At 40.8% G+C, this 24,908-nt stretch overlaps 2 protein-coding genes across 3 annotated transcripts; one reads left to right on the top strand and one right to left on the bottom strand.

Moving 5' to 3' along the window:
* Nucleotides 1-1,947: 1,947 nt before the first annotated feature.
* Nucleotides 1,948-13,225, bottom strand: LOC121898778 (collagen alpha-1(XII) chain-like). Of its 2 annotated transcripts, none has more exons than XM_042414200.1 (4): nt 13,000-13,225; nt 7,556-7,588; nt 6,226-6,375; nt 1,948-2,256 (listed from the first exon to the last, which is right to left on the bottom strand). In XM_042414200.1, the coding sequence occupies exons 1-4, from the start codon at nt 13,040-13,042 to the stop codon at nt 2,093-2,095; spliced, it is 390 nt and encodes a 129-aa protein (XP_042270134.1). In that variant the 5' UTR covers nt 13,043-13,225; the 3' UTR covers nt 1,948-2,092. The 2 variants fall into 2 exon arrangements, 1 of the variants encoding a protein (XP_042270134.1); XR_006096547.1 differs by lacking the exon at nt 13,000-13,225 and adding an exon at nt 8,820-9,065 and having other exon boundaries at nt 1,949-2,256.
* A 4,450-nt stretch (nt 13,226-17,675) lies between these two features.
* Nucleotides 17,676-20,244, top strand: LOC121898761 (secreted protein C-like). Its single transcript, XM_042414169.1, has 2 exons — nt 17,676-18,318; nt 18,349-20,244. The coding sequence occupies exons 1-2, from the start codon at nt 17,877-17,879 to the stop codon at nt 19,179-19,181; spliced, it is 1,275 nt and encodes a 424-aa protein (XP_042270103.1). The 5' UTR covers nt 17,676-17,876; the 3' UTR covers nt 19,182-20,244.
* The last annotated feature ends 4,664 nt before the right edge of the window (nt 20,245-24,908 follow it).

The raw sequence follows: 24,908 nt of genomic DNA, 5'->3' as shown, positions 1-24,908 counted from the left end.
ACAATTGTCCCTGTCAGTGTTTTACTATATATGATGTTTTTAATATTACTGCTGCATTCATGTGTGTGTTGCATTTTACTGTTGTAGATGTTTAAGGTGATCATTTTATCTACTTTATATAGTGTTGGGTAGTTTCATCTACAGCGATGCATCATATTCTATAAGATCATCATATGTTTGTAGCGTCTCTGTCCCGTGAGAACCACATATCTCTAAAAAGTCAACTTTTCATGAGCTCAGAAAAACAGCCTGTTTTCTGCTTTGTGACAATGCATTTTCCAGCTAATCCAAGAGTACAATAAACTATTTAATAAACTACCACTATGAAATAATATTTTATTTAGCTTAAGAAGTAGAATCAGAATTTTCTCAACTCATAAAGGATCACTTAATCCTTCAGTTTATCACAAACATTCAGAATCACAGAATTTGGAGATACATAGTTTTCACTGGACAGGAAGAGTTTGAAAAATTGTAATCTGAGAAGTAATTTATAACTAAGAAGTAACTATAGCTGTCTTGTAGTGGAGAAGAAGTATAAAGTTGTATAAAATAGAAATACTCCAGTAAAGTATGTACTTGAGTACAGTACTTGAGTAAATGTACTTTAGTTATATTCCACCACTGTCGATAGTCTTGTAACAACGAGCCTACGTTGCGGCCACAAAGCGATAAAAATCGCTGGAACCACATGAAGACGAGCAGCAACACCTTGCTCATTTTATGAGGTGAATATTATGGATGTTTAACTGGTCAACTCATGCTTCAAAGTGATCATTATGTTTCAAATATGAAACAGAGAGTTTACAGAGGAGCAGTTCCCCTCATGACATTAGCCTGAGTAACGTATACCGGTAGGTCCTTTTCATTTATGAATTGACTGTGTTCTTTAACCCCGCCCACATTCCACACTCAAACCAATCAAATCACAGTGGGTTCGGATTTAAACAATATTACACTCGAGGGTGCTTTACTGTCATTGTTGGCGTGACAGTGATGCGGTCAGGAACGAGGCGCTGGCGTGAGCAGTGCGTGTGCGTCGCTGAACTGCTGCGTCTCACACGCTTGCAGCGTCCACACAGGAAGCGTGTCTGCTGCGGCGCTTCTGCCACTGGCAGCCCTATCTTTCTATCGTGTTCCCTGTCTATTTCTGCTGAGAACCGCGCGCGTCACGCGGAGAAAATAGGCGAGACCTCGAATCTCCTTCCTGTGTGGACGCTGCAAGCGTGCGAGACGCAGCAGTTCAGCGACGCACACGCACTGCTGAGGTTCACGCATCCAGTGTGTCCCCGGCGTAATGAATGGCGGAGTAATATTTTTAGTGATGAGGCTTTTCATTTGAGCACGGCTAGGTGTGCTGTCATGCTGATTTGAGCGCATTTTAAATGTCTAGTTGACCAATCAGATTGCTTGGTCAGAACTACGTGTTGTATAATAAACATTAACCCCGCCCCGCTCTGCAGGCAGCAGCCAGGTATACATGAGCAAGCTGCCTGGATATAGATCTCTATGCAGTTAGCCATAATGCTGCTACAGGCGGCTAGTTTCTGTGTTTACTTTCATTCAGACTCACAAACAAACTTTTGAAATGATTCATGTAAAAATCTTTGTGTGTGTGATAAACATCTGTTTGTGAATCACCAGAATCTCTATAACAGCTGAGAGAACAAAGTTAACCTGACACATAGAGACACAACGGCCACATTTATAGCAAATACATCAGGTTCAAATCAACTGTAATTTTCCTTTAATATTATGACAGCAACAATAATACAAATTACCATCATCATTCATCTCATTTTTATTGTAAACCTACTATTTCTGGAATCAGTATGAATGAATATACTGTTTAGTAACTTTATCTGAAGTCTGTTCTGAAGATGTTATTTGTTAGCAGATACACAGTTTTCTTGATCTGTCAGGGGAGTGAATTTCATTCACAAATATATATTCAATATATACAATAAATCCTACTATAAATACTTTAAGATATAAAATACGGATCACTAACAGCTTCTCTTTCCACCGCTGACAGACCTAAATACAGAAAGTAAATATATTTGGATCTAATCAGAGTCTCTGCCTCAGTCCCTCACAGTGTAAAGCTGGTGTGGATCAGACAGCCTGCTGTTAAATCACCTGAGTCGTCTCTTCTTCTGTGTGGCAGGTGGTTTATGGCCTCCAGCAGGGATTGTTTGGTCTGGTGGGTGTTCAGCTGCCATTCAATCTTTGGGTTTTCACTGTTCTGAACCAGACCTGCAGGAAACACAGAAATGTGTAAAACTGACTCAGCCTTTGTTTTTAAATGATAATGAGAATAACAATGATAATAATGAGAATGAGAATAATAGTTGCACTGAGTGTTCTTGAACAGATGCATTGGTTTATTACTATTATTGTGGTTATTATCTTGTTGTCATCATCACCCCAACACTCATCTACACACGTTGCATGTCTCACATACACTCATGCCTGTACTAATCTGCATATAGAGGGACCAACGGACTCGTAGGGGTCCAAGATGGTCCTCTTTGCTATCTCCTCAGGAATGTAGAGGACTTTGTGTTACTGGCAGGAACCTTTCAAGGTAAACTGACTTCTAACCTCTTAAATAAGGAGTGTCAGGAAATGGACAACTTTGTTTTTGAACTTCCCTCAAGATAAACTGACTTTTACACCTCCCAGGTAAAGATGTGTAACTACATTACATTATATTTTTCATTTAGCAGACGCTTTTATCCAAAGCGACGTACATCTGAGACTGATACAACACAAGCAAGGATCTGTGCCATAAAGCTTAAGTTTGAGTCCTATAGGACGTAGATGCCAACAGGCAGTGCACCAAGGCAATGCATAGAGTGCATAGAAGCAAGTTTTTGTTTGTTTGTTTTGTTGTTTTTTGTATTAACTGACACCCTGCAGACTCAAACTGGGTCTCTCTCTGAACTCTTGAGATCCGGATTTACAACACTCTTTGAAATGTTCATTTCTTCATGGATTCACCCAAATTCAAGGAAACATCAAGAGGAATCTTCCTTGAAAAGGACTTTAAGTAAAGACATTACACACAGTTGATGAAGAAGCGTCTGTCTGTCCTTCTCAACCTGCTGCTATCTCAAGATAAGGACACTTGCCAGAACAAAACCATAAATTATGCTGCATTCCTCAATTTAAGTTCATTATATCCAGTGTGTTTAAGCCAAATTTTGTAATAACTGTGAAGTAAAGATATGATCATTTTGTAAGCAGGAATCTGTTGATCTGGAGATGCTTCACAATATTATAGTCTAACCCTGAAGTCTGTGTGATATAAATTGACTTAGTTATTCATTTATAGGTTAAATGTTGTAAATTACAGTGTGATCATACGACCCTCCAGTGATCAGTAGAGGTAGAATTTTTGAACAACAAACAGTATGTATGTTTATGTATCTGCAGTTATTTTATTGTGCTGTTCTAACCTCATATTTACTAAGTATAAGACATTTATATTTTTGATAAATGAGGAATTAATATTCAGTGGTCATAAAATAGAGTTTTGTTAACATTAAAAAAGTAGGTTTGTTTAAATAAATGTGTGTTTTATTGAAGCTGAACTAATGGATGTTTAACCTTTTGTATGAAGAATTAATTTTGATAGTTAAAAGTAGTGAGTATTGTGTTAATAGGTAACATAGAGAGTGACGACTGCATCTGTATTTATATTGTGTAACTACATTAAGTATTGTTTATTCCAGGAATTGAAATGATTGATTTATATTGCACATGTGTGTTGTCTCTGAATGTTGGAGTAATGTGTTGAATGTGTGATATGTGTTATCAAGTCATTCAGGTCTTTGGGTAATAATGAAGTTTGTGATTAATTCAACTTTAAATTAATCCTCAAAGTGGGTTTGAATCAATCTTAGGTCTTCAGATCTTCAGTTTCAGCGTGAAAATCGATTATTCATCCCAAAACTTCCCCAAACAGACACAACCAGATAACACCGTTTGTCTTTGCTCTTTTTAAAGCTTTTTCTGTCTTTCTGTTGTCCTCAGAAAGACGTCTGCAGCGTCTCCTTGTTGTTCCTCGTCGGACCTTTTTAAGCCGGTGCACATCTCTTAGTATAAACTTCAACTTTTAAATAAACGTTTTATTTCTTTTTGTCCAGTTTGTGCAGAAGAGTTTAACTTTAATGAGAAGCCAACTTCAGTTTTAACGTTCTTTTGTTTTTGTAACTTAGTTGAATAGTTTCATCTGGCCAACAAAGTTATTTGTAGTTATTTTAGTGCAGAAAGTTTAGTTTGTAGTCAGCAGTCGGGTTGAGTTGAGTCTAGTATGCAGGTTGATGCTACTGAACGGTCAGCAGCGAGCACAGACACCTACAATCAGGGTTGGAGCAGCGATTTTGAAAGTGTGGGGGTTCTAGAGGTGGGACATGAGCACGGCGACCCGCCGCCTTCGAGCCCTGTTCCAGTCTCAACATGCCAAATCAAAATGAATACCACACATTTAAACAACTTCTACTACTGTAGTTGTAACCACTGCTTCAGCTTACCATCAAATAATTACTGAGACCATATGAGTGTAACAACTCAGCAGAATTTATTTAGGGTCTCATAGCAGTTTACTACTTACATCCAGTTATTTGTATGAATTGCTGTACTGGAGCATAGTTATCCTTATTATACTTAAGATAATCACAGCGCATCTTTATCCTACTTCCTTACATACCTTATAGACATGAAATTAAAGGAAACTTACACTTCCATTAAAATGAAATGGATATGGTTATAGATGCATAACAAATTGAACCCTGGTAACAAATCAGTATCAGTAAAGAGTCATTTCTGAGTCCATGGACGAGTACAACTTAAACTGTCTTCAATTGTTTTAAAAAGTGTCTCTTTTAGTAGGAATCCAAAGGGGACCTTTAATTGTCTTTAATTGGGAAATTAAATACCAAAAGTTGTCCAGGAGGTTTTGTATCAGCAGGCGTCAGTTCAGGCAGGCAACACATTGCCATAAGACAGACAGATGTTACACATCTTAAATATGAATGCTCACCTTTGTCTATGACTATTTAAAAACGACAATAGAAGTGACTAAAAACCAAATTTGCCACCTGGTTTACATTTAGGATAAGTTAGCCTATTTCATTTATATTCAATGATGTTAGCTGAGCTGACACATCACATAACAAGACAAAGTTACAAAAGAAAATTCTACATTACTAACTAGTTAAATATCTGTTTCATACCTCTGATCTGTTATTCTCTGATCTGTTATCACAGCCAGCAGCGAGTAACAGAAGCACCGTTGCTGAATGCACAAACGTAACTTTACTGGACTTCAACTGTTTACTCTTCCCTGACCTGGTGGGTTGGTCAAACGGCTGTGATTGGCTGGATGGCTCTTCAATTAATCTAACTAGACCAATAGGTTTTTCATGCATGGGAACCTCAGTTTCGTTTCATCAATGACTACCTCAGGAAAAAGTGGGAGGGATGGAATTATGTTTCTGTGAAAGTGCGGGTGTCACAACACCCGTAACACCCACGGCTGCGACGCCCCTGCCTACAATAAAAACATGTCAGTCAGGCACCACCTGCACTGCTTGCAGTGAACTAAATGTTGTCACACAGAACTCAAGTGAGTTTTTAATACAGTTTAACGTTGTAATGCTTCCAGTTTTATCACTGGCAGCTAATCTGGAAACATATAAAAGCAGAGTATTAGTAGAGAGACAAAGTTGTCAGAACATCTGTCCTGCTAACTGATCCAACACGGACCTACACAGAAGGAATGTACAGTATATCTCCACCATGGAAAACAGTGTCCAGATAAAAGATTGTTTTATAAGCTGAATCATAATTACCATGAGTTATAAATGTGTGTTTCGGTGGGTGAAGCACTGAATTTGAAGGTAGGTGTATCACCTGAACATTTCATTTCTGTAAGTTATTACAAAGCTAAAATATGTCTGCATGTTTTGGGAAATAACTGGCAGTAACGGAGGCTGTATGCAGATAACAGTTATTTTACTTAAACATGTAAAACCACTGGTCTGCTCCTTTCATCCTCACATCAGACATACCCCTGACTACTCTTGTTATCATGTCCTATTTTGCTGCTTTTTTACATTTTGATGTAAAGATTTTAGTATTTTGAGTACTTTTTACACACAGTAGTAGTAATAGTACCAGGAGCAGTAGTGTGAATAGTAGAAGTAGTGAAAATATTACCGATCTGGACTTTGTCAGGGCCGATGTTGAAGTAGCTGACTATCTTAGTTAGAAAGGACTTCATGTTTTCATGGTCTTCAGGGCTGATTCTCCCGGATTCACTGACCATCAGCCCGATGTCAGCCTTGGCTGTGCTTTCACACTGAGAACCTGGAGGAAAACAGAGGATTGTGGGATACAATACACAAGAGACCAAATATAGAAGCAAGACTAAAGCTGTGGGTGCTTTTCATTTGGCTAATTTATGCTTTCTCGCGTCCTCGCTCCTCCTTCCTCCAGCTGTGACCCGAAACCCTTAAACGCTCCTCAGAGGAGACGAGGAGCGAGGAGGCTCCTGGAGGAGCTTAGAGCGAGGAACCACAGGTGTATTCTCTGTGGAAGTTTTTCAGTGGATGGAAACACTCCTTTGATCAATGTGTTTAATGATTGGTTATTGATCAATCAGCTGATCTGACGGGACAGTAAACAGTCGGGCTGTTGTTGTAATACAGCAGATCAAGAAAACGACCTGTGGAGCAGGAATGACGCCACCAGCAGCAGCTGATCATATTTATTCATAAAATAAGATTTACTGAATCATGAATCCATCATAAAAACACTCTTGTAACTTTATTATTTTTCTTCATGAGCCAAAAGGCTTCTCCTTTCTTCTTCGTCTCAGCTCTCTCAGGAAAATATGACGTCACACAGCTGCGTCTCCTATAAAATCATCCTGAGCCTGAAAACAACGTCAGACTGTCACAAACTAAATAAGCAATATTTTATTTAAACATTAAATATTCTGCAGGCTGCAGCTGTTTTTATTGCTCCTTTACATCAGTTCTGTTCTTTCAGTAATTAACAGATTTAAATTGTCTATTTGTGTTTTATTCTGTGACAGACAGACGCTGCTGGAGATCTATAATCAAATAAAACATATTGGAGCAGTTATCAGGTATTTTCCTTCCTTATCCAACATGTAGAGCCCTCAGATGTTCCACAATGGAACAAAAAAGTGGTGTTCATGGCATGAAGGCACTACTTTCTGCAAACAATCCCACAATGCTATGCGTTGCATTTTATAGATATTATAGACACAAAAACTAGTGATGTGCAACTCTACAGCGGACAGTGATGACATAAAATTGTGATTTGTGAGTTTCCAAAATCTTGATTTTTCACTTTTCAATGCTAACATTAGCATATTTTATTAGTTATTAGCTTTGAGGGTATTTGGTCATAAACCAAAGTGGATTCATTGTCCTGATGGCGGTGCGGGTAACGTCCTCCAGCTCCTCCTGGGGGATCAGAGGCGTTCCCAGACCAGATGAGATATATTCTCTCTTTTTACCTGTTGGTTGGTGTTTATCTTCAGCATGGAGTCCTGCAGAGAAAATCAGAAAGTCAGTATTTATATTGGTACAGAGCTGTGAACTGAACAAACACTGTGAGGATTTCCAGCAGCTCAGAGCTCATCTCAGTGAAAACACACAGATTATTGAACTCACTCAGGAATCATGTGACCAGTTTACCACTAACCTGCAAAGCCACAAACAACATATGTGGACCAGAATCTGACTTTTACATTTGTTTTACCAAATATGCTACAGACAAGTATAATTTGTGTGTGGAAATAACAGGTTAAATCTTCAGCAACTAGAAAACTGTTGGGACGGGCAGTAGTGCGTTTGGTTATTAGCAATAATTCATAATTATCATTATTATGAATTATGAAAATAAGATATTGTTAACCTTAATCAATAATTCGGGCACCAACAGTTGGATCTGTGAGGAACACAGTTGATTGTTTGCAATAATTATGAATTATCAAGGATAATTAACTAATTATGACAATTAATAGAACATTAATATGAATTAACGAATACGGGGCACCACCCGGAAACCGGGACCAATAACCAAACAAGGTAGTCTCATAAATGGGAGTTCACCTAGAATGTTAATATCTGAGAGATAAACATTCAAGGGTGAACAAAGAAGGGTCAATTCAAGCTTTGACTCCTTCAATCAGCCACTTTTCACAATATTACACACAATAATGACAGAAGAACTTCTCTTTAAAGATATAACAGTGTTTATTAAACTTAGCAAAATTAACAAAGTTAACAAATACTTCATTCAATAAACAACTATTCTAAAATCTAATCCTACCAAACAAAACACAAACAGCTATGTACAGTGTGTGTGCGCGCGTGTGTGTGTGTTGGTCAGAAGAGAGAAGGAAGAAGGAGAGAAAGTGATCGTGAGAGGAAGAGAAGCTTTGTCCACAGACAGCGTGTGTACGGACGGCAGTCTGTAACGCACGTTGTCTGGTTTCTGACCGACAAAGCAACTTACTTCCTGACTCACGATGGCACAAACACAGCGGTAGTCCCGAGCGGGACAAACACAAACCAGTCTAGCGTGGTGAACACAACTAAACAGGCAGCAAACTTAAAATACTCCTCAGAGTAAAGCAGGAAAAATGGACTCGGCGGTCCGTCAACAACACAACAAACAATAGCAATAAAGCTAAAAGCTAAATGCTAAACAACAGCAACTGATGCTGATAAGAACACACAATTAACATTGCCTCTGCCCAGACTTATGCCTCTTACTTGGTCGCTTCAGAAAGCGAGCAGGGTTTGTGTGTAATCCGTCGTTATGTCCGGCTTTGTCCTGGGCTCGGATGCAGATGGTGGCCGTTCTCGCACGGTCGGCGAAAAGCACAGCAGCTGGCTCTCAGCTGCGTGGCGGAGAGAACAGCAGAGTCGACTTGGTGAAGAAGCGTTTCTTCCGTCTCGAGGGAATTTGAGGACGCCGGTTGCAGCAGCGTCTCTCTCGGATCCGGGAATGTGTTCGGGTTAACACGGGCGAAGTCTCATCTCGTCCGGCGAGGGGAGTCTTCGATGAGGGGAAAACACGTGCGTGGGGTACCCCCTTTAGTCAGCTGACTCACAGAGGAACAGAAGTTACCCCTAGCTCAGTGACATGGGAAAGGCGTGTGCTTCAGGACATGTTCAGTTTTTAAAGGGGCGGTGATGTCACGGCTGCGTCATCAGGACGCTCCGCTGTGCAGGAGCGTTTCCGCCAATGAGACTGTATGTTGACTGCTCCCTGCTGAGGTGTGAAAATCGCAAAGCATCCTTGGAAATGGAGTTTGCAATGGACTCCCATTGTCTGTAAGAAGCATTTTTGGCGCTATTCCTTTGTCTCGGGGAAAACATAGGAATAAAGCACCTCGTGGTCAGGCCTCACAGGTTACATGTAGGCCCTCTCTGTGTGACCTCATGGTTTGAGGTCACACAGAAGAGGAGACACCAAGAGAGCTGCAGGTCTGCCTTAAGGACTTGTATGACAAGTGGATGGCTCCCAAAGAAAAGACAAAGGAACAAATTGGAGATACCATTATCATGGAGCAGTTCCTCAAAGTCCTGAATCCTGAGCTTCGCACCTGGATTAAAGAACGGAACCCAAAGACCTCCAAAGAAGCAGCAGAATTGGCTGAAGCTTTCCTGGCTGCCCACAGTCCATCAAAAGAGTGCCTCCCAGTCAAGTCCCGCCCACCCACACCTTTGGGTAAGCCTATTGGTGGGAGTGACTTTAGAGCCAGAAACACAAGACATAGTTCCTTCCCCTCAAATACAGCTAAACTTGAGCCTAGAAACAAAGCCCTCTTAGTGTGTCACTCTTGTGGTCAGACAGGTCATTTTAAGGCAGAGTGTCCTAAGGGCCATGTTAGTAAAAACTACAATCACTTCTTATAGAGTTGCTCAGGTCACGCTACCATGGAGGGGAGAAACAGGGACACTTGATGTCAGAATGAACTCTCATTAGAAAATAATGCAGGCAGCTGTTGTTGCCCATCCAAGGTTACCATCTTATCTCCCATCCTGGCGCCATGAACATAAAACATCTCTTGTATGAGACCTTGGAGGCCAGAGTGAGGCCCTGTAGATTAAATCATCACGTCAAGTCTTTGATTAGCACATTCTTTTGAAAAGATATAGCTCATAAATTGAACATTTCCATAAATTGAACATCTCTCACATAGTGCAACGACAAGGCAGGCAGCTAAAAGTAACGGACTATAGACTCAATGACCAGTATCCAAAAGAAATCCCACAGAGACACAAACAACTATTTCAAATCTGAAAACAGGATGAAGGAAGGAAAAAAGCAATAATCTCAGTGGACAAATTATGTATTGATGGACAGTCGTACCGAGATAAAGACACAACACACACACACACGCACACACACACACACATACACACACATACACACACACATACACACGCACACACACACGCACACACACACACACACACACACACACACACACACATACATACACACACATACACACACACACATGCACGCGCACACGCACACACACGCACATACACACACAAACACACACACACACACACATACACACACACGCACGCGCACACGCACACACACGCACATACACACACACACACACACACACACACACTCATACACACGCACACACACACACGCACATACACACATACACACACACACACATACACACACATACACACACACACGCACATACACACACACACACATACACACACACGCATGCACACACACACACATACACACACACACACGCACACACACACACGCACACACAGACACACACACACACACGCACATAGACACACGCACAGACACACACGCACGCACACACACACACACACACACACACACACACACACACACACACACACACACACAGTTTCTCATAATAATCTCTTCAACATGTCATCACTCAGGCAAAAACAATAAAAGTATTGAATCACTTCACCAAACTACAAGCAGATATATGCTTATTACAAGAAACACACCTCTCAGAATCAGACTGTAACAAATTAAAATCATCACAGTTTGGTCACTTATGTTTGGCTCATTAAAACACAAAACAAAAAGGTGTATGTATTTTAATAAACAAGAAAGTCCCATTTGTCCATAATACCACCATCACAGATCCTGAAGGTCATTTTATCATCATAAACATATCAATCAACAATAGCTCAGTAAGGATGCCAACTCTCTCCCTCTCAATTCACCATTTTTGAACCTTTAGCAGCAGCCATTCATCAGAACATCTACATAAAAGGAATCCAAATACCCAAAATACATCATAAGATCAGTTTATATGTGGATGATATATTGCTGTTCCTACAAAAGCCTCACTCATCACTACAGGAAACAATTAAGCTCATTGAATCATACTCCAATATCTCTGACTACTCCATTAACTGGAACAAATCTTCAATCCTTCCATTACATAGTAACAGCTGGGATGTAGCAGCCCATACACCAACTATCCCTTTATGCACGAGTCACATCATGTATTTAGGTATTAATGTTTCCCCGAGGATGTCAGAGCTGTTCAGACTCAACTTCACTCCACTACTCAAAACAACAGATGATGACCTCCGCCGCTGGATGAACCTACCACTCTCCATTTTGGGCAGAATAGCCACTATTAAAATGACAATCCTTCACTATCTCACTGCTTCTACTTTCTTCTTCTTCTTTGAAGAGCAGCAGATGAGATGAACTCATGAACACAAGCTCAACAGACGCTTCATCACAGTTAAAGGAAAACTACGGTTGTTTCCTCTCTGATCATCTGACTGCTCGTGTTTCTGACCTATCAGATGTCATTTTAGTGACGTCACCGTGTTCACAGATCTCAGATATTAACTTGCTGAGTAATATGTTGTTATTACTGATAGAAATGATGGACAAATATATGAAAATAAGCCAGAATTATGTTTTAGTGCAACAGACCGGTTCAGATAGAGTTAATGCAACACAGCAGCTCTGAATGACTTCAATACCCAGAAATCCTGTGTGGTGACAAAAAAGTGTTTCGCAACCATCAGTCCTGTACTTGAGAAGCAATGCTCTGCTGTTGCCATGGTAACAGAAGTATAATCTCTAATCTCACATCAGATACTCATCAGTTAGTTTGTCCTCAGACACTTTCCTGTGACAGAAAAAACATCTCAACTTCATTTGGCTCACATTAAAGCATGTTAATAGCCTTTATTATTAAAAGTGTGTGTGTGTGTGTGAGTACTTGGGTAAAAAACTCAAGTCCCCAAACCGTGGATCATTAAATCCTAAAGTGAAGACTTGGTTTAAAGTTAAGGTTAGGTTAGGGTCCGGTTAAGATGACATTAGGTTCAGGTTATGCCAATGTTTGGTTTAAGTTAATGTTAGGTTAAGTCTACATGAAATGAATGTAAGTTAATGTAATGTCCTCATAAGTGATGGAAACACAGCTGCAAGTACAGTTCAGATATTTTGCTACTTTACTTGAGGTTAACTCGACTACATTTACAGTTTCTGACAGCTGCAGTTACTTCTTACTTTGTAGATTTTACAGACAAAACATTTTTCCAGAAACTCAGTGAAACAAACTTGTTTTAACTGGATGACTGGATGCATTTTTGTCATCATACAAAAGGTTTAGAAAATGGTTTTATGAGTTTGAAGTGATGAAAAATGATCTTAACTCATGGAGAATCATCAAAATCCAACTTATTACAACATACATGTAAACACATCAGTCATTAAACTCTGTGAAAAGAACCGATGTGAAACTATCAGGACTGAACTGATACTTCACTACTTTTGACTGATACATTTTACATCAGTGAAGTTTGGATTGTAGGTTTTTGATTTAAAATCATTATTTTTACAAAGGAGTTTTCAACCTTTAACATGTTCATCATTAAAGCAGAGTCCTACCTGAACTCCACAGCAACACCAACACCATCAGCAGGTGATCCATGACCAGGTAGACCGTCTGTCTCTGTCTGACGGACTCGTCAGCTCTCTTCCGCTAATAAAATGTTGCTTCATCTTTTATCTCCTCATCAACACGGAAACACACTCAGCCTCTTCTCAGAACTGAAGCTACTAATAACCTGCAGTCTAAAGGGGAAAGTCCTAAAAATAGCTGCACAGTTTTTTCTTATTATTCAAAGTTGAAATCATGTAATTTAAAACAAGAGTGGCAGCAGTACCAGTGCTGTGCTTTTCTCTAAAACCAGATTGGTGTGTACTTAAAACAGAATGTGTGGAAAGGAATGATTTAAGTTGGTCATTTAGTAGAGATTCCAGTATTTTTGCTAGGCATGGCAATTTAGACATAGGCCTTTAATTGTTAAGCATAGCTGTTTCACTGCCTTTATGTAAATGAGTCACATAAGCAGCCTTCCAAACTGTGGAAACTGGACCAGATAAAAGAAGACGTTTAAAAAGATGTTATGTAGCTTACTACAGTTGGGGCAGCAAGCTTTAAGAAGTACGGATCAAGTTTATCCTTGCCAACAGAATATTTCAAATCTAATGCTAATAAGGCACTGGCCATGTCACTGGAAGAGAAGAGTTGTAGCGTAAAACAAGGCTTTGGCATCGCCTGAGAGTCAGGATAAGTAGTGGGCAGAGGGGGTCCTGTATACGTTTCTTCAAAGAGGTTGCCAGCAGCTAGAAAATGTTTATTAAAAGAAACACAAATCTCTTTATGATGGATATTGAGGATCCATTAGCTGGAGTGAGAGGAGGAAATGAGAGTGAAGATGGATTTGAATGAATTTTGCATTAAAAGCAAATAATAATTAGCTTGATCCTTCTTTATTGCTGCTGTGCATTTATTTCTAAGGGTTTGTGCAAAGTTAGAATGATCCACAGTCAGAACGGTCACAGTTATACGTCCCAGTTGGAAAAATATTGGAAAAGCTCTTTGATGATGTGATGAAGAGCTGCATTAAAGGAATCTTGTGTCAAAAACATTGTTATCGTCCACACCAAACTGCTCTTAAGTTTTCATCCACAAACCCTGATTAGTCTCCTAAATCCACTGAAAGGTTCTGTAGGCAACTTTTATAAAAATCACTTTCTGTTAAATCTGCTGAAATTTTCCTCATATCCAGACAGATATCTATGAGTCAAGTATTCTGTGTAAAGAAGTCCGTTCTCTCTGACCCTACCCGGCACTGTAATCCAGGTTTGTTAAATTCTGCTGGTTGAAATGAAAAGAACCAATCACAGGTGATTGATGGATGTCAATCATCCTGCTCCTCGTGCACATGTAGAGCAGCCACCGCCCCTCACAGCGGTGGAGAAACAGCCGGCAGAAATGATAAACTGCCTGTTGCAAACAAGTTTACATGTAAAAAAGACTTTTTTTTAAAGTTGTGCAAGATGATTGTTTAACAACAACAACAACAAAAATAAACAATATGACATGGGACAGTACAAACAGGAGAAACAACAGAACCAGACAACAACCCAAACAAAACGACAACATGAACAATAAACAAATAAATAAATAAAAATTTGGCTTCATACTAGATGCACGTGTGTGTGTGTGTGTGTGTGTGTATGTGTGTGTGTGTGTGCGTGTGTGTGTGTGTCTACAGGGCTGTTGGGGGGCATCTCTGGTTGGGTCTCAAGGATAAAGGGGCACCAGGGTGAAACTAGGATGCGTCAGGACAGTTGGGCCGGGGCAGAATTGTATTTATTATTTATTTTTACTCATTTTTATTTATGTCCAAGTTATTATACTCCCCTTTCTCTCCTCCTCACCCTTCCTTGCTCTCATTGCTCACAATGCTAACATTAGCATATATTATTAGTTATTAGCTTTGAGGGTATTTAGTCATAAACCAAAGTGGATTCATTGTCCTGATGGAGGTGCGGGTAACGTCCTCCAGCTCCTCCTGGGGGATCAGAGGCGTTCCTAGACCAGATGAGATATATTCTCTCTTTTTACCTGTTGGTTGGTGTTTATCTTCAGCCTGGAGTCCTGCAGAGAAAATCAGAAAGTCAGTATTTATATTGGTGCAGAGCTGTGAACTGAACAAACACTGTGAGGATTTCCAGCAGCTCAGAGCTCATCTCAGTGAAAACACACAGATTATTGAACTCACTCAGGAATCATGTGACCAGTTTACCACTAACCTGCAAAGCCACAAACAACATATGTGGACCAGAATCTGACTTTTACATTTATTTTACCAAATATGCTCCAGACAAGTATAATTTGTGAGTGGAAATAACAGGTTAAATCTTCAGCAACTAGAGTTTGTTATTCCACATTAATAAGGCATTAGCTGAATCCAACCCTGGGAAAAAAACAAACAGCTAAACTCCTGCTGAAGCTAGTTTAGCTTAGCTTAACTTAGTTTAACTTAATTTAGTTTAGCAGAGTACCAGTAGCTCCCATCTCAGCTTATGACTCAAGTGGAAATTCATATGATTTTGTGCTTGTTAAGTTAATTACATGAATGCATTAAAATATAAATTCATTAAACCTGTTTCAATGTAATATCACAAATGGTTCATGAACAGACAGACACAAACAGAGTCAATATGATAAGAAATATAAATACAATGATGTTCATTTTTCCCTAACAAAGGGAGCAGAAACATGTTTTCGTAGATATTACATGTGTCCCTCACATTCCTGCAGATTGTGTAAAGGTAGACTGCAGTTTGAGATACTCTCGTTTATTTTGGGGTGAAAATAATCCTCGTAAAAAGACAAAAGAAATGAAGGAAAAACAAACATCTCTTTTTGCCTGGTCAGTCTGAAACTTTAAAACCTTTTCTCTCGACCTCACTGCTTCTACTTTCTGCTTCTTCTTTGAAGAGCAGCAGATGAGACGAACACATGAACACAAGCTCAACAGACGCTTCATACAGACTTAAAGGAAAACTACGGTTTCATTAAAACTGCTGTTTGTCTAACATGTTTGTTTCCTGTCTGATCATCTGACTGCTCGTGTTTCTGACCTATCAGACGTCTTTTCAGTGATGTCACCGTGTTCACAGATCTCAGATATTAACTTGCTGAGTAATATGTTGTTATTACTGATAGAAATGATGGACAAATATATGAAAATAAACCAGAATTATGTTTTAGTGCAACAGACCGGTTCAGATAGAGTTAATGCAACACAGCAGCTCCAAATGACTTCAATACCCAGAAATCCTGTGTGGTGACATCACATGACCACTGTGCTGTTTAAGGACTCTGTGTGTGTGTGTGTGTGTGTGTGTGTGTGTGTGTGTGTGTGTGTGTGTGTGTGTGTGTGTACTTGTATTTCTGTTGTTATGGGGACAAAAATCAAGTCCCCATAACAAATCATTAAATCTTAAGAAGTTTGATTATTTTAACACTCTTTAAGCGATGAAAAGGAGAAACTGGATTTTAAGGGGTTAAGAGTGAGAAACAGTTTGACAGAGTTACAGGAAGCGGCTCAAACACGTATATTTGATAAGAGAAAAAAGTGTTTCGCAACCATCAGCCCTGTACTTGAGAAGCAATGCTCTGCTGTTGCCATGGTAACAGAAGTATAATCTCTGATCTCACATCAGATACTCATCAGTTAATTTGTTCTCAGACACTTTCCTGTGACAGAAAAAAACATCTCAACTTCATTTTATTCACATTAAAACAAACTGTTTTTTGTTTGGATGTTTGTGCAACTGATTTTGTGTGTGTGTGTGTGTGTGTGTATTTGTGTGTGTGTGTGTGTTCAGTGTGTGTGTGTGTTGTGCAGCTGATTTGAAGAAACACTGAGAAGATTAAAACATGTTTTTTAAATATCATGTTAATAGTTTTTATTATTAAAAGTGTGTGTGTGTGTGTGTGTGCGTGTGTGTGTTCAGTGTGTGTGTGTGTGTGTGTGTGTGTGTGTGTGCGTGTGCGTGTGTGTGTTTGTGTGTGTGTATTTGTGTGTGTGTGTGTGTGTGTGCAACACCAACACCATCAGCAGGTGATCCATGACCAGGTAGACCGTCTGTCTCTGTCTGACGGACTCGTCAACTAATAAAATGTTGCTTCATCTTTTATCTCCTCATCAACACGGAAACACACTCAGCCTCTTCTCAGAACTGATGCCACTAGTAACCTGCAGACTAAAGGGCAAAGTCACAGATTTTAAGATATCAGCCAATTCTTCAACATCCTCACATTACTTTGAGTCTGCAATAGCTGTTTCTGTTGCATTTGTATCTGTATGAACGTGGGTTTTCTGTCACAGATAATATATCCACATACAGATCACATGTTAACAGCAGGTGGGGATGAGTCCTATAATCCACAGAGACAAACACACAGCAGGATGTGTTTCTCCTAAAAAATATTAACTCTGATTGTAAGGAACAGCTTCGGAGCATTAAGAGACTCCTCTCCTCCCCACTCCTCTCCTCCTCTCTCCTCTCCTCCCCTCTCCACTCCTCTCTCCTCCTCTCCTCTCACTGCATGCTGGGAGTTTGGGCGTGTGGGCGGTTGCGGAGTGTGTGGAGCTGCTGAGTGAGTTCTGAGTGAGTTTGGGACGTTTGGACTGTTTTTTTTTCAGCTTTCAATCTTTCATCCTGTCTCTTAGGAAAAGGTAAGAGGAGTTTAATTCAACAGTTTGTGGAAAGAGTGTGTAAAAGTTGGTATTAATCGCATCGTTTGACTGAGCTATGGCGTCCCTCCCAGGTGAGGGTTCGCCTCCGCTGTCCATCAGACACGGGATCAGAGTTGTGGCCGATCCACAGTACACCGTGGAACAGGTTCTTTTGGCTGTAGTGAACTGGTTGGTCATGAGAATATAACATATGGTTTTCGGATGAATAAGGCCGTCGTGGCCTTTCTCCGAGAGGAGCGTTTGGTTCACACGTTAGTGGAGACAGGACTGGTGTTGGGTGATCTATTTGTGGCCGTCTCACCGCTGTTTGTGCCTTCTACGCGGATTACCGTGTCAGGTGTCCCCCCCTTCATACCTAATGAACTGCTGGAAAGAGAACTGACCCGCTTCGGAAAGTTTGCCAGCGGGTTCAAAACAGTTCGTCTTGGCTGTAAAGACGCCAGATTGCAGCATGTTCAGTCTCTACGGAGACAGGCGTTCATGTACCTGAACGATCCCGCGCAGGTCCTAGAAGTGTCTTTCAAAGTCAAATATGAGAATGGTTACTATGCTGTTTATGCTAGCTCTGGCAACATGAAATGTTTTGACTGTGGCGATGTTGTTCAAAAACGCTCGTCCTGCCCGCATAAAGGGCAGGCTGCAGGTAGCAGTACACGTGAGCAGCAGGCTGCAGGTAGCAGTACACGTGAGCAGCAGGCTGCGGGTAGCAGTACAGGTGAGCATCAGGCTGCGGGTAGCAGTACAGGTGAGCATCAGGCTGCGGGTAGCAGTACAGGTGAGCAGCAGGCTGCGGGTAGCAGTACAGGTGAGCATCAGGCTGCGGGTAGCAGTACAGGTGAGCAGCAGGCTGCGGGTAGCAGTACAGGTGAGCAGCAGGCTGCGGGTAGCAGTACAGGTGAGCAGCAGGCTGCGGGTAGCAGTACAGGTGAGGAGCAGGCTGCGGGTCTCGCTGGCAGCAGCAGCCCGCTGACAGCGCAGAATGATACGGGGGAGATTGCAACCAGCGCCCCGCATCCTGATACATTGCTTAAAGAAATAAGTGAGAACAGTGAGGAGAGAGACAGGAACTCTGGTGACGTTGAGGCAAAGGATGTGGAGGACAATGAAGGTAGTGGACAGACAGAAGGAGGAGAGACTGACATTCAGACAGCTGAGGCTGAAAGTGGAGCAGCAGGTGAACCAAGCACAGTAAATGCTGAAAAGGAAGAAGAAGAGGAAATGTTGGAGGATGACTCTTTGTCACAGTTCTCTGGTATTGTATCACAGGATGACAGGCAGCCATATTCCTTACAGGAGATGAACTATTTCCTGTATGAAACTTATGGCAGGCAGTCTGTGGAAGTAACTGATTTCTTTCCAGATGTGGACAGATTTATTAATTCTGTTCTACAGATAAGGAAACTGGTTGGTTATGAACAGCTGAGCAAACAGAAAAGATTTCGACTCAAAAAGATACTGACTAAACTGAGGAAAGAAAAGCGAGGAAAGGCTCCTATAAATGCATAAAAAATAAAAATGGGTGAAGCACTAAGGGTGGTCTCTTTTTCTTGGAAGGGTCTCATTGTCCTCTTTGTCTTCTCTCTCATCCTACTCTACATGGAGGTCTTGAGAATAGGAACCTTAAACATCACTGGAGGGAGGGATAGAAATAAGCGAGCAGTGTTAGCTGAACTGAGCAGAACCAAAAACATTGATGTGTTTCTCTTACAGGAGACACATAGTTCAGCAGACAATGAAGCAGAGTGGGGAATGACTTGGCAAGGACAGTTTTTTCTAAGTCATGGTACTAACCTTAGTGCAGGTGTAGCGATTTTGTTTTCACAGCACCTTCATCTAACAAATGTTTTAGCATGTGAAGCAGAGCAGGGCAGGATTCAAGTAGTGCAAGCAACAATTAGAGACATACCTTTTGTGTTTATAAATGTATATGCTTATAACTCTGGTGCTGATCGCATAGATCTATTCCACAAGCTGAATGATAAACTGAAACAGTTCAGCAGCAGTTCAGTAATAGTGGTAGGTGAGGACTGGAACTGCACTACACATCCTTCAGTTGACAGGAATGCAGGAGAGCCTCATCCACCATCAGCCTCTTTTCTGTCAAGTGTGGTTACAGAAAATGACCTCACAGATGTTTGGAGGAATCTTCACCCAACAGTTAGGCAATATACATGGCTGAAAGTCACTGAGGGCAGCTAGATTAGATAGGATTTATATTAATCAGACCTATAATAACAGGTTAACTAAGGCAACAATATCACCTGTTGGCTTTTCAGATCACCATTTAGTGACTGTAAACTTTTCCTTACTGGTACACCCTCAACGTTGTCCCTACTGGCATTTTAACACACGGCTAATCTATGATAAGACCTTTTGCTCATCTTTTTCTGATTTCTGGAGTCAATGGAGACTCAGGAAAAAAGATTTTGATAACTTAGTTAAATGGTGGGAGGTAGGGAAAACACAAATTAAAATCTTCTGCCAGCAGTACACAGCACACACAACAGCTATAGACAGGAACTGCTTTAAAGAGTTAGAGAAGGAAATCAGGGTATTAGAAGATGGAATAATTAATGGAATAGATAATAATAATGATAATAATGATAATAGTGAAAATGATGATAATAATAATAATAATAATAATAATAATGATAAGAAGAAGAAGATTTTGCAGAATAGGAGGAAAGCTTTAGGCAGCTTTTTACATGAAAAAGCAAAGGGTGCTTTAATTCAAACACAGATTTCAACTATTAAAGAAATAGATGCCCCAACTCGCTTTTTCTTTAAGTTGGAGAGAAAAGTCAGAGAACACAACCAGATGATGCATCTCAGGCTTCAAGATGGGACTATAACAACTAATCCATCAGAGATGAGGAAGCTGGCCATGGACTTCTACAGCGGCCTGTTTAGCGCGGGCAGCTGTGACTCTGACTGTGTGGCTGAGATACTGGAGGGACTGCCTCAGCTTCAATGGAGTCCATCATCACCTTTGAAGAAATGACTGTAGCGGTGCAGCAGCTCAGCTGTGGTCGGTCTCCTGGACTTGATGGACTTCCCTCAGAGTTCTACAAGAGATTCTGGACTCTGCTGGGAAAAGACCTGTTTGAAGTCTTGGAAGGCTGCTTAGACTCTGGGGTCTTACCGACGAGTTGCACGAGGGCAGTCCTGACATTACTACCCAAGAAAGGAGATCTTGGATTGTTAAAAAACTGGAGACCTGTTTCATTGCTTTGTACAGACTATAAAATAATTGCAAAGTTTCTTTCAAATAGACTCAAGGGTTGCATGGACACGATTGTACATACCAGCCAGACTTATTGTGTTCCTGAACGGACAATAATGGACAATTTATTCCTGATTCGGGACATTATTGACTTGTCTAAACTACAGGAGGTGGAGGTGGGACTGTTTTCTATCGACCAGGAAAAGGCTTTTGATAGAGTTGATCATTCTTATTTGTTCAAAACACTTGATGCCTTTGGTTTTGGAAAAAAGTTTATTTCTTGTATTAAATTGCTGTATGCAAGAGCCACTGTTTTATTAAAAGTGGGGGGAGGACTCAGCCGACCGGTCCCCGTCCAGATGTAAAAAGTTACATACATATTTACAATTTATCACATACATATTTAAACTCTGTGTGTGTGTGTGTGTGTGTGTGTGTGTGTGTGTGTGTGTGTGTGTAAATCACAGTTTACTGTTTTTAGGGATGCTTGATTATGGCAAAAATTATAATCATGATCATTTTTGCTCAATATTGAGATCATGATTATTTAACATGATTACTTTTTGACTGTCATCTTCTCCAATTGCTGTTGTTCATACATGCACATATTTTTTCTAACTTGGCTGAGGAGACTATTACACATGTAATCATATATTGTAGTAATGATCATGAAAAATTATAGCATATATGAGGGAAAAACTCAGGAAGGCTGGAGTTCCAGAGCTCTGTATTAAAACTGTAATGGACCTGCCATGAGGGTGGAGCAAACTCCATTTCCAAGGATGCTTTGCGATTTTCACACCTCAGCAGGGAGCAGTCAACATCGGTCCCTCATTGGCGGAGACGTTCCTGCACAGCGGAGCGTCCTGATGATGCAGCCATGACATCACCACCCCTTTATAAGCGAGCACGCCCAAAATACGCGTCTTTCCCATGTCACTGAGCTAGGGGTAACTCCTGTTCCCCTGTGAGTTAGCTTGACTACCCCACGAACATGTTGTCCCCTCATCGAAGACTCCCCTCGTCGGACGAGACGAGACTTTGCCCGTGTTCACCCGAACACATTCCTAGATCCGAGAGAGACCGCTGCTGCAACCAGCGTCCTCGAATTCCCTCGAGAAAGAAGAAATAAAGTGACTTCAGGATAACGTGGAACGGCTCTGCCCTGCTCATTTTCGCCGAGTCGTCTCTGCTGTTCTATCCGCCACTCCACTCAGAGCCAGCTGCCGTGATTTTCGCCGACCGTGCGAGAACGGCACCGTCTGCCTCCGAGCCAAGAACAAAGTTGGACATTAAGATGGACTACACACACACACACCCTGCTCGCTTTGTGAAGCGACCAAGTAAGAGGCATAAGTCTGGGCATAGGCAGTGTTAGTTGTGTGTTCTTTTCAGCATCAGTTGCTGTTGTTTAGCATTTAGCTTTTTAGCTTTATTGCTATTGTCTTGTTGTGTGAGTTGACGGACCGCCAAGTCCATTTTTCTCTGCTTTACTGTGAGGAGTATTTTAAGTTTGCTGCCTGTTAGTTATGTTCACCACGCTAGACTATTTTGTGTTTGTCCCGCTCGGGACTACTGCTGTGTTTGTGCCACCGTGAGTGAGAAAGTAAATTGATTTGTCGATCAGAATCCAGACAACGTGCGTTACAGACTGCCGTCCGTACGCGTGCTCTCTGTGGACAAAAGCTTCTCTCCCTCTCACGATCGCTTTCCCTCCTCCCTCTCTTGCGACTAACACACACACTCACACGCGCGCACAGATACACGCACCGACATCTTTTAGCACATCTGATGGTCAGATAACATCGGACAAAGCTTTGCGTTGTCTTTCCTTATCTGTCATCAGACACGTGTGTTTTTCACGGAATTGGGTGAGGGCAAGACGCCGACCACCAGTCACCTTGTTTTTGTCTAGCCAAGACACCGCCGTACTTCTGCCATTCGGGTCGCGTCACGCACGCGCACACACTTACGCACACACACACACACATATATACATACATACATACATGCATTCCCCTGCAAGTGTCCAACCCAGTGCAAAGCTGGTTGTGTTTTGTTTGGTAGAATTAGATTGAATAGCTATTTATTGAATGAAGCATTTGTTAACTTTGTTAATTTTGCTAAGTTGAATAAACACTGTTATATCTTTAAAGAGAAGTTCTTTTGTCATTATTGTGTAACATATTATGAAAAGTGGCTGATTGAAGGAGTCAGAGCTCGAATTCAACCCTTCTTTGTTCATCCTTGAATGTTTATCTCTCAGATATTAACATTCTAGGTGAACTCCCATTTATGAGATTACCTTGTTCGGTTATTGGTCCCGGTTTCCGGGTCGTGCTCCGTATTTGTTAGTTCATATTAATAATTCTATTAATTGTTATAATTAATTATTTTTGATAATTGATAATTATAGCAAATAATCAACTGTGTTCCTCATAGATCCTACAGTTGGTGCCTGAATTATTGATTAAGGTTAACAATATTTTGATTTCATAATTCATAATTGTCTGTGAACAGAGGGATGGGCTCACAGAGAGACACTGGTTAGTATTGTGTGTCAAAAGACTCTCACACTGATCATCTCCAAATGTTTTCTTGGTTCCCAGAAGCTTAGCTGAGTGCGCCGCGGCCCAATGTGCGCAAGGGTGCGAAGGCCCGTTCAACGCTGCTTGCAGCTTTAATTAGGGCCTGAGCCCAAAGGGCGAAGACCCTATTGTTTTTCGTGTGTTTGTTTCTTTCTTATTATTAGGGCCTGAGCCCAAAGGGCGAAGACCCTATTGTTCTTCGTGTGTTACTTTCTTTCTTATTATTATTCTTTATTATTACGCCACTTTAACTCTAAATTTGACCCCCTAAACATGCTCAAAAACTCACCAAATTTGGCACGCACATCAGATCTTTTGAAAAATTTGATAAAATGTAAAAATTAACCCCCAAAGTGCCAAAATGTGCTCGAGAGTGTAATGGGAAATTGCTGATCACTCAATAAACACACAAGAGAGCATTGTCAGGTTATGAAATAGTGTAATCAAATAATACAATCAGAAGTATAATGCATCATAGTTCTGGAGACAAAGATACATACCACCTAGCTATCTTTTCTTTGTCTGAAAGGTTGGCACTTAACCAGTCCCTTAAATACTACTTGTACAGAATTTATGACATCTGTTTACTAACCTTACAGGTCAGCAACCAACCCTCAGATAGAAACATAAGTCAAAAGTTCAGCTAACCTAGGAACAGTCTTTCTTCACGACCATATATGACAGTACATAAGCATGCACCAAGTAGCATCACAAAATAACATCACTACTATATTAAATTAAGGACAAACCACACTATCCTCTAAAGCTTATCAGTTTTACACATAAACATCTACATAACTACAGTTTATCTTATCACTGGCTCAGGTAAGGGTATAACAGAATAGACTTAACTGTTAAACACACAACTGCCTCATCTTACACAGCAAAGAACTAAGTTTAGAATATATATAGCACAGAGGAATTTAGAACATGTGTGAAACACTAACTAACACTAAACTGAACTTAAACACTGACTGAAACATGTATGATATATTGAAGAAATACATCAAATGATAACCGGTGATTCAGTTTTCTTTTACAAGAGCGCCACCTATCAATCAATCAATCAATCAATTTTTATTTATATAGCGCCATATCACAACAGAAGTCATCTCAAGGCACTTTTCACATAGAGCAGGTCAAGACCGTACTCTTTAATTTACAGAGACCCAACAATTCCCCCATGAGCAAGCACTTGGCGACAGCGGTAAGGAAAAGCTCCCCTTTAACGGGTAGAAACCTCAAGCAGAACCCGGCTCTTGGTGGGCGGCCATCTGCTTTGACCGGCTGGGTTGAGAGAGAGAAAGAGAGAGGGAAAGGGGGAGGGGGGACAGAAGAAAAACAATCACAACAACAACAACAAGCACAAGCAGCAATAGCCAGGGAAGGATGCCATCAGGACTGTGAAGGACCGCGAAGGTT

Source organism: Thunnus maccoyii, chromosome 6, assembly GCF_910596095.1.
Source record: "Thunnus maccoyii chromosome 6, fThuMac1.1, whole genome shotgun sequence".
Lineage (NCBI taxonomy): Eukaryota > Metazoa > Chordata > Actinopteri > Scombriformes > Scombridae > Thunnus > Thunnus maccoyii.
The sequence above is the reverse complement of the archived record's forward strand: the minus strand, read 5'-3'. Positions and strand labels throughout refer to the sequence as shown.